The sequence below is a fragment of the Sinocyclocheilus anshuiensis genome, unplaced genomic scaffold, assembly GCF_001515605.1.
Source record: "Sinocyclocheilus anshuiensis isolate Anshui unplaced genomic scaffold, SAMN03320099.WGS_v1.1 scaffold928, whole genome shotgun sequence".
Lineage (NCBI taxonomy): Eukaryota > Metazoa > Chordata > Actinopteri > Cypriniformes > Cyprinidae > Sinocyclocheilus > Sinocyclocheilus anshuiensis.
This window is the reverse complement of record NW_015552531.1, coordinates 1,759,627-1,770,581: the sequence shown is the minus strand read 5'-3', so window position 1 is coordinate 1,770,581 and position 10,955 is coordinate 1,759,627. Positions and strand designations below refer to the sequence as shown.

At 38.2% G+C, this 10,955-nt stretch overlaps 1 protein-coding gene across 1 annotated transcript; it reads right to left on the bottom strand.

Annotated features, from left to right (window-relative positions):
• Nucleotides 1-918: 918 nt before the first annotated feature.
• Nucleotides 919-6,877, bottom strand: LOC107663641 (aristaless-related homeobox protein-like). Its single transcript, XM_016453880.1, has 5 exons — nucleotides 6,647-6,877; nucleotides 5,401-5,950; nucleotides 3,706-3,751; nucleotides 1,904-2,232; nucleotides 919-1,488 (listed from the first exon to the last, which is right to left on the bottom strand). Exons 1-5 carry the CDS (start codon nucleotides 6,828-6,830, stop codon nucleotides 1,233-1,235), a joined length of 1,365 nt encoding a protein of 454 aa, XP_016309366.1. The 5' UTR covers nucleotides 6,831-6,877; the 3' UTR covers nucleotides 919-1,232.
• Nucleotides 6,878-10,955: the final 4,078 nt, after the last annotated feature.

Here is a 10,955-nt window from a genome sequence, read left to right as displayed (position 1 = left end):
TATTCAAGCATTTACGATAAAAAAATATATAAGCAATATTTCGCAGACTTTTTTTTTTCTTTGTTATCAACACATTGAATTTTACCAAGGAAAATAGTAGGCCCTGTATTATTTTAAATATGTGAAGATATATTTAATTCAGTCTTATTTGCTTAATTTTAGAACTGATTTTTTTTTTTTTTTTTGCCAAGTTATATCAATGGTGTGATTTATTTAATTTGTAACTTTTTATTAAAATATAAAAATCATAAAATAAAATGATTGATAACCTTTAAAAAGTGTAAACTAATTATTTCACTAAATTCAATTCGTATTATCATTTGTAAATAATACAGAAGGATCTCTGTTTCACCAGTTTCTTTTATTCCGACTTGGTCCCTGCGCGCGACAGGGAAATTTCTCACTGAATAGCAAAACTTCCCGGTCTGGATTTCAAGCTCTCTACCGGGAAGACATAATCATCTAAAAATCTAAAATTTGAATCAAACGAACAAAGGATGAATCTACGTGAAACCATTCCTACAGTACTACACCGAGAGCATATTCTCAAAACATCTTTTGAAATAAACTATTTTTTAAACAGAGCTATATATACAGGATACCCTTAGCAGATCAGTAAACAGGCTAACGTTTAGGTTTTCACATTGTTCCTCCTTAAAACAAAACATTTCTTTTTCATTATTTTTTTCTCCTAAATATCATATTTAACATAAGAGTGGGAAACAAACAGAAAGTAAAGCTGAGTATTCATTTTCAGAAATTTGATTTGTTTTGCCAATACTGAGGCCAAAAACATGAATGGATATGGTTCAGGATGGGTAGCTGGTTGTGATAGTTCCCTTTGGCATATTGACCCATCTCTGCTTCAGCACTGAGAGAAGACTAGGAAGAAATTACCAGTTTTGTTTCTATTGCAGTGTGGTTCCAAAGACTCCTCTCTGTGTGGGTGTAAATGTGTTTTTTACCAAATTGATTTAATGACTTTACCAAGCACAGCCTCCCTAACTTACCCTCTGAGGTGCCTACATTACACTCAGAATCTTTATGTTCAGGGTTTTGAAACATATTTGGTGCACTGTGTAAATTTTGATGATGTCCAGTGGGAGGCACAGTAACTTGGTGATGACTCCAGTGTCGAACGGGTCTCCGGTGTGCTAGTGCTAAACGGATTTGGTCATGCTTTTTGTTGAGATGGTTTCTTTAATATTTTGTTTTGTTTTTAAGGAGAAGGATCAGCACACTTCCTTCCCTGCATTGCCAGATGGCAGAATGTTCAGTTGGGTCAACTGGGCCGAATGTTCCTTTGCTTTGAGACGCAGTGCTGCAATGCTGGATGCCCTGCGGTCGGCGGCCATAGAGGACGAGGAAGAAGAAGGTTCTGGCAGGGTTGTCAGTGGCGGCACTGGACCCTCCACTGGCGGTGCAGTTTGGCGCAAGAGAGCAGCGGCCGTGGAAACACTGGTCAGAGGACCCATACTTGAGAAGAGTCTAAACAGAAGAGAGAGTTCCTGTGATACAGTGTACTGCACTCATACAGAAACATGTTCACACCAATGATTATACAGATAATCTTTAGGTTTAGCAGCAGTCGGATGAGTCCAGGGTACAAAAGAAGAGCCATAGGCATTTTTAGATGTGGTTATTAATATATACGTATATATATTACACTCTTAGAAATAAAGGTTATTTATTGGCATCTATGGTTCCACAAAGAACCTTTAACATCAATGGAACCTTGCCATTGCACAAAATTATCTTTAGACTGAAGGTCTAAAGGTTCTTTAGATTATTAAAATGTTAACATTAATAAAAATATTTCTTTTAAGAAATGGTTAAAATGGTTCTTCTATGGCATCACTGGCAAAGCCCCTTTTGGAACCTTGTGATCGCAAATGGTCTGTACCTGCCAAAAGTAGGTCCAATGAAGGCTGGATGCCTGAACATCGCTGTGCCCAGGAAGGTTCCTAGGCCGAGGGGTGTGGCAGGAGGGAGGGCAGAGCTGTTTGGGGGTGGTGCCAGGCCTGGGAATGCAGCAGCAGCAGCTGCTGCTGCGGCGGTCCACGCTGATTCCAGAGCTGGGTGAGGGTGAGGTGGGAAGGGTCCTCCTTCCAGGTAGTGACTCAAGGGGTGAGCGGCTGCCAGAGGCCCAGGAAAGGGCAAGCCTGTGGGGTGAGCCTGGACACCTGCCTTTTCACGTTTCCTCCACTTCGCCCTTCGGTTTTGAAACCAAACCTGAGAGTTGGGACAGAAGCCTCATTAAAGTCCTAACTTTAATAATAACTGCTGGTGTTCAGATGAATGCATCTATGTGATTAAGTTTGAAGTGAGGAACATGCTTAAATAGCTGGCCTTGAGAAGTTGTCCCTTCCCGTTTCTGATCCAAAGCCATTTATATTTTACCTGACAGCCTGCATGGTCGTTTAAGCATGAGCTTGTCGCGCTTGTTCATGTGCAATATTTGGTTCGCTTTAATGAAGTGACAAATAGGCTGGAAGTCAAGGGTAATTACATGGCCCCGAACTTACGGTCTGTTACCCTAACTTTGCTAATTAAAGTCTGGTTCGGGCAGAGCAAAAAACAGGGTGGAGCGTGGTAATTAAGAGCCGTGTTAACAAAAGATGTCGGAATAACAGCTGAACGGCATCTAATAACAATTAATGCACTTCAATTAAATTCCTCCAAATGTAAGTTGCTTGAAAAGGCTATTTAACTTTCCCGCGATCCCCCTCCTATCCTGCTGAACCCCCTCCAGGTTGTGCCGCAAGAACATGACCTGCAGATAGGGACTTAATAATGAAGGAAAGTGTCAAGAGACAAACCAACAGGGACCTTGCCCCCCCTCACAAATGCTCCAAACAGTTTTGCATTACGTGGCCCCTGGGGCATTTATTAGCTTTATCACCTCCTGATCTAGCCTGTTAAGTGATTTGTTCTCCCACATCTCCAAATTGACATCTGTTGTTTTACACAGCCAATAACCCTGGTAGCTTCCTCATGTTTGCACTGTCTCTTTGGTTATGAGAGTTGGGTTTGAACATGCCAGCCACGCTTTGAATAGAGAAAGGAGGGGTGGCAAACACCCATAATAGTCTCTCACTCGTTCCAAGTGCAAAGCATCGGATCAATGCCGGTCTATTGCAATCACAAAATGGGAAATCAAATAGCATTATCCCCCCTACCCCTCCCTCTCCCCCGCGCAGGCGATGAGAATTCAAACACCATTTTCTCCCTGGAATAGCAGTGTTTGCTCTCTCGCTAAGTGCGCTTTTATGAATCAGGGGCGTCTGTGTAATTGCCGCTAAAATGTTCGATCTATTGTGTATAATAACTTTAGATAACAGGAAAGATCGTGCCATGACGTACAGGGTCATTTAACCACGTTTACGTTTGTCACTTTAAAGTGAAATTAAATATAGACCATTAGGTATATTGTCTTAACGTCTATAAGTAAGCAAATTGCAAGAATTCGCAGGCTCACATCATTTAGTGTTAATTTTTACCTTCAAAATGTCGACAAGTTGTCATATTATAGGCAATTTTTCTCAATTCGCTGCAACTGAAATCCTTTTAACATCTGAATGGAGTCAAGGTTCTCAACTGTGTTTTATACAGTACACGTTAATATTATTATGCATTTCAATTATATCTATTTTTTTCCGTTTTGTTTTATTTTTGTGCTAGAAAGAAAGAAAAGTAAGCACTTACTTGCACGCGCGCTTCTGTCAGATCCAGCCTCATCGCGAGCTCCTCTCTGGAATAGAAAATATAGATCATCAAAATGTGTGCAGGTTTTTTTCCCCCCTTCACAAACACCGTAAGAAAACAGATTTTGCCTAAATTGTCAGAAACCTATCAAAGCAATTTGGGGTTGATGAGAATCGAACGGATAACTTGTACGTTTTTCATAATGGGTCGTTTCGTCGGGCGAGGCTTTAGTGCACTGACTGTAACAACATAATGATGGAAATAATGGCATCTAGACTATTATATGACAATTGAGCATTTACTGAAAATATACCTGGCTAAATTTGACAATTATCTACCACGTCAATAAAAACATCGATATTTCGTGATCAACAACGAACATTTTGGTTAAAGAAAAACGGTCCTCGGGTAAATTTGTCATTAGGCAGACTGATATTTTTTATTTGATAGACTTGTGTTGTGTGGCATATTGATTATTTTTCTTTCATGCAACTTGACTACGAATAAATGTAGGGCAATGTTTTCAAAATAAAGTTCAAAAACAAAATTCTTATTAACGTTCAAATTTCGTAAACTGATTTCCGTTAGTTATTAAATAAAGGACATCATTTGTATAGCAACATATTTAATAAACAAAATAGTGTAACTCAAATTTTATATCCATGACATAAGTAATACCATCACATCCTTATAAAAATAGGCCTAATTTTATTATGCTATTTTATTTAAAACCATGACATTTTTAATTGTTTGTAATGTTTAACCTATATTTCAGTTTGTCTTGTCGGCATTTTTATGGCTTACTTTTCTAATGTTGTTCCAAATTAACATGAACCCAAAAATTTGCATTTTATCAATAACACTAAAAAATGTGCCTAAACCCCTTCAGGACAGTCACAGTTAAATAAACATATTAATTAAATCTATTAATCTATTAACATTTGAGCTTGAATTAGGCTGCTGCTGGTCTTGAGCTCTCTTAAGGCCCACATAGCATATATTTATTTTTACGGTCACGAATGTTCACAGTGATACTATAGTGCGCCAGCAGTATTAATGTTATTATCAGTCGTATAAGAATAAATTGTACAGGACAGGATACAAACGAGTGTGCACACATTTGAGTGATTATTTCTGTGATATATTGTACAGAATGTCACGCCGATTATCTCCTCCATTTAATATAAAACGATAAAAAGGATGCAATTTTATTTTTTTAAAAGAAAAGCAAAGCAGAATAAAATAAAATTTAGCTTCTAAACGGAATATAGTATATCCACAACAGAAGGTTTTGTTTCATGAATCTACCCTTTTTGAATTGATTGATGTTTACATAATGAAATGTTTTAAAAATATATATATTTTTGGGCTTTGTATTTTTCACAAATATTTGATATATGTTAAAAAATATTTCGAGTTTAAATTCATCGAATGTTACTAGATTTGTATTGGAAAAATCAATTCAAGTATGGAATATTGATGTTCTTTCGATTTATATAATGATAGTTAAAATGTATACAGATCTGAATTCACCTATATACATTTATTTTTTATTTACTTACATTTTTTATATTTAGAAAAAATACTCGGACATATTCTAAGGCATGCATTTTGTTCATACTATGACTTATGAATTATTGTTTTCTGTCATGGTTGTTGTCAAAATCTATGAACTATAATATGCGGTGTATCTACCTGGTGAACACATCAGGGTAGTGTGTTTTCTGGAAGGCTCTCTCCAGTTCCTCCAGCTGATAGCTTGTGAAGGTAGTCCTGTATCTTCTCTGCTTCCGTTTAAGCATCCCTTCCTCCGAGTCGCTGCCGGCCGACAGACACATACTGTCCTCTCCATCTTTTACATCCCCATCGTTGTGCAGGCTCTCTTCATCCTTGGGAGACAGACTGGCGTCTCCGCACGCCTCCTCTTTGACAACATCCTCTTCAAACTTCAGCGTGCTGAGCTCCACCAGCTCCTGGGCCGTATGCTCGGGGCTCTGGCCTTCATCACTCTGGCTGAAGGGCGCGTTCTCCCTGTACGACTTGCTACGGCTGATGCTGACTTGTGGCGCTTGGCTGATTTTGAGACTCTCACAGGCTTGGTCCAACAGCCTCTCCCTCTCACCCTTCTCTAGGTGCTCGTGAAGCCCCCTCCCGGAGTCCAGGTACTTCGCCCCAGGGCCGTAGAGCCGGCGCAGTTTGTGCGGCAGGTGCATGTCCGAGTCAAACGAGTTCTCTTTAGAGGTGACTAAAAAATAAAACAATGTAATATTTTTAAAAGCACCAAGCACTGTAAATTAAGACAGCATTATATACGCACATTCACTTGTTCAGCTTTAGGGGGTATTATAAATGTTACGCACTCTTAAAAATATATATTTTTTGGTGGTTCAACCAAGAGCATATCAAGAACCATTTTTGCTGCTTAAGGTCTTTGAGTTTATTATATGGTTATTTTTTACAGGTTCTTCAGCATTAGTACAGTGATGGCTGTCAAGTGGTAATTTGATATATACAATACTGAATGATTACCATGGTCAAAACATGGTTAGCTAGGCTATATACTTTTTTGTTAGCATGATCAAAGTATTGGTCCATTTAGAAGTCCTATGGATTCTTTCACGGTTTTCTAAGGAACTTAAAAAGATTATCAAATGGCATAAAGTTGTGAAGCCTTTTTAAAACATTTATTTTAACAAATGAAGCATTTCAACGCTACTCGTTTAATTATTATTTTTTTTTAAATATGAGAGGTTCTCAAAACTTTCAGGACTTTGTTTTCACACCCAGATGTGTTGCTTCTGACCACCAGGACACTATTTCTGTACACATTTCTACAACTGTGAAGTTAAATGCGCGCGAAATCAATTAACTGTATGCCATGTTTGTGAAAAAAACTTAAAACGGCATAAAAGAGATAACGTCAAAGCGTTATGGCGCTTACCTTCAGCTGACTGGTCGTGGTTCGGTCTGACAGGTACTGACAAACTTTGCGCCCCCAGTTGTCTGACTTTACACGGGCTTCTTCTGCCCAGTATACTGTCTATGCAGTAGGAAGAAAGCACGGTGGGCGACTTGCTTTTATATTCGCTTCGGTCGCGGCTATCGTCGTCGTACTGGCTAGTCATATTTGTATCGTCCGTGGTTGTGCTCTAGTGGGTGACTGTTTCTCTCTCTCGCAGTGTATCTGAAACGTCTCTCTTGCCTATCCCACCCTGGCCGCTAATGCCATATGCACTGATCCACAGTAGCTCCGCTCCATTCTGTTGCATTGACGTGTAACGCAAATCTGATTGGCTCCCAAGGGAACAAGGGGGCTCTTTATATATTTTTCTTTTAAAAGTTAAACGGTATGAACTCCGCGAATGTTGTGATGGATTACTGTAGTTCCTGGATAAGCACCTCCACATTTAGACTGAAATTAGATTAATTAAGAAAGACTAACCTACGTTGCAGATAAATAAAAACTCTGAATTGAAATCAAATGATTTATCTAAACAAGTGGGAAAACACATTCAGAAACATGTTTTACTTACCAAGATCCTGGATGTTTTATTTGTATCATAACTAAAATGTATATTATTATTATTATTATATCGTGTCTTTTTAAAATTCCAAATATATATAAAAAATAAAATTAATAAAAATAAGAAGGGATCTTCAGTTAAGTCAGAATTAAAATACACTAGGCCTATACAAAAAATGCACAAATCTATTTGTTTTGTTGAGAAGAATGCTGAAAGATCATCATGTTTTACTATCATTTTTTATTTTATTATATTTATATTATTTGTTACTATTCGTGCCATACATTTATATTTTAGCCATTTAAAATTTTTTTTTTTTGTTCTGTCTATCTATCTGTTTAGTTGTGATATTATTTGATGTTATTTTACACTCTCTGTGTCATAGCCATTTCAAAAAGGAGATAGAGCCCATAGAGGCAAGGCCTGACCGGGTGAATTGTTCACCTGGTCCTCGTGTGTGTATATACACACCTAGCCTAATTGCCTATCCTCTCAGAGTGAAGCGATCAGATAGCCATAGATGATTGACTTAAAAAGTGAGGGTGGTGATAATAGGCCGGTGAGAGCGTACTGCAGGCAACTAGACTCCAGAAGACTGGAGAAGACAGATTGAGAATGTAATTTTAAATGAAAGTCTATTTAACCTACTGCGGATGGCATGACCCTATCCGCCGCTCAGACCCATCAATGTTAAAAGGATCATTTTCACAATTCAATCCCAAACTTGCAACGAAGCTGCAATTTACTCTGTCCTCTTCATAGGTTATATGATTCTGCTCTGGTACTGACTGAGATGAAAAATACTGTATGTGAAGAATGCTCGATCTTAAAAACATTTGTGAAAGTTTTGATGTTTGGCCTTAATTGGACTTTGAGATACCAGCTTAAAAAGTCACTAACATTCTTCATAAACAACACTGAACTTACACTGTTACGACGAATAATTTTTTCTTCTTCCTGCTGCAACTTCAGCACCAACTACAAGCAGATCAAAAGAACAGAGTAATGACAATAATAACAATATAAGACATTTTTCCTCGTTCCCAAGCAGGCGCGTAATGCAGACGGGTATTTAAAGTCGCTATGTAATTTGGGGGCACGATTTGATTCATTTATACGCGCTCTGTTATTAACCCAAGAAAAGAAATGTCAGGGACTATTACCGCCAGCAGGACATCCGCGCTTTGTTTAAATGCACTAATTACACGCACGCATTTGAAAAAAAAAAATCGCAATTTTCCCATATTCAGTCCTGAGTCTATTTAGCGCTCGACGTGCGGGCAGGCAAGCTGTTAGTGGGTGCCAGTCAGTTTCACGCTCCTCTATTACCCGATACCACAGTGTGTCATATTTTCACAACAGCCTAACTTGATAATTTCTACAATCGTCTTCTGTTTTGCAGGGTTTACATGGCCCATAATCCGTTGGGTTTTGGCTACGCTTATGCAAACCACCCCCTGTTCCGATAACAAGAAGCTTTCTTCAAACTGTAAGTAACAGTAGGTGACACTTTACATCGTTTCGGTGATGTTATACTAACAGCTCAACAGCTGTGCCTTGGAGTGTCTAAATCCCTAATATAGACCCCATCACTCCCACGTTTTCAAGCAGCGCCATCTCCTGGTGTTAAGAACAGCGCTCATGGACAAATCCAGTCGGTTGAGCAAAAAAACTAAACAAGAACTGCATCGTGATTGATGCTATTTGAAATCATCAGTTGTAATTCATGTGGAAGGTCTCCGCCACATTTCGTTTTGATGGTGGATAATCACGGATAATTGCATATTAATTTAAAACATTTTGTGCTATCTATCTATCTATCTATCTATCTATCTATCTCAAAACAGACATGAGCAGGAAGTTCCGATTATGAATTAGTTGGTGGTAGAGGTTACTGTGTGGTTAGCGGCTCACTGTTGAATTTAGGAGCCACACTGATGACAGTTGTGCTCCAGAGGTGGAGTGTCTTCATTCCTGTTGCTGTGACTTAATTGGATGCTGCTCTGCTTGAAAGGGCGAACAAAAAGATGTGCTCTCAGACGCTCGCGTAAGCAAAGTTAATTAGTGGTTATTAACACCACGCATAATGAGAGCGCGAGGGAGTCAATTTAATGACTTTGTTAGCTTAAGTTTAGAATGACAGTCAATGATCGGAGCAACAATAGCAATCTAGAACGCAATGATCATCTGTAATTTTCAACAGTAATACGCACTAATAAAAACAAAAGGACTCTAATTTTGTTCAACTGACTCGATAATTTGAATTTATTTAAAAAGAGGGAGAGAAGAAGGAAGAACGTTTTAACCAAAGATTATCCTGTCGTTGAAGTCACAAGTAAATAGGATCACAGTTGCTTTATTGCTTGCATGGCAAATTATTATTGTTTATTTGTGGGCTTTCAGAAAGATTCTTATGTGCATGCTGAGTGATAACACTGGCCTTTGCTCCGTTTTGATCCCTAAATGCTTTCCGGCATCCATTAGGAATCAAGAGTCTGCAGCTCACAGACATTATTAATACATATCGTATTGTCAGATGCATGACTTGCAGTGGCCATCCAAGTTCACAACCATGGCCAACAGTCATTTAATGTTTGTTAATTAGCACAATTATTTTTTTTGTGAGTTATTGAGTTTACTAACAATCACAGCATGCCCAAATTTTGATTCATATATTAGTTTGTGTTTCTCAGGGAAAAAAAAGAAAGTCATACAAGTTTGAATTGACATATGAGTGAGTAAATGATATCATATTATTGTTTGGGTAAACTACCTTTTTAAGTGTCGTGCGTTGCATTGTTTACATGGGTAAGACAATAATGATAAAGATAATGAAGATGACAGGTTGATAGCCTGAGAGTGACGACATCTGACATTCATGTAGATTGGGGTATTACTGCTTCATTGATGCAGAAGTCAACAGTTAGACTAAATTAATTTAGTGCCAATTTTCTCTTTCGGTCCAGAGGGACCATTGTCTTAGGGCTGACAAAAACTTTGATTAGCCTATCTCACTTCAACTTCAGCTCACCAAACAGGTGCTTCCTTTATCATTCAGAACATTAAATAGAATCCTGTCTTCTAAGTTATGCAAATTAACCACTTTTGGCTTAGCCCACTTTTGATAGCCTCGAATAAGAATGGCAGGTTTTCATGCACTTTCTCTTAAACTGACCTGTTTTCGAACCAGTGGCCATTCACACATAATGCTTCGAAAAACCTCTTACGAAAATTAACCATAGTTAAATAATGGTAAAAACAAATTAATCATGGTTTTTCTACACTAACCTTAGTTTAACCATGCTATTTGTAGTAAAACTGTGGTTATACAAATGGTAATCAGTACGCCAGAAAACCATGGTTACTACACTTTTACAATAATAAAACCACGGTTAATTTTCGTAAGGGACGGGAGACGCGGGCAGTGGAATGATAAAAGTTGTCTTAAACTTCTTTTAACTGTGCTTTTAAAACTCCACGTCTTGCGCAAGACGCTGCAAAAGGCGCGAGCCGCGAGCACACGAGTCAAACACATCCGTGCGTGTTTAAAACAATGGAAAAGCAGTGCTGTGGAAGAGAAAAACGCGTTCTGTGTGGCAGGTCGAATTGAAAATTTTATGTCTGTGACGTAAATATTAAAGACGTTCTAAATAATCACGTTTTTGTTTTTATATTTGTAATGTTTATAATAAAAATGTAAATAATTACAGTAGGTCAACTGTTTTT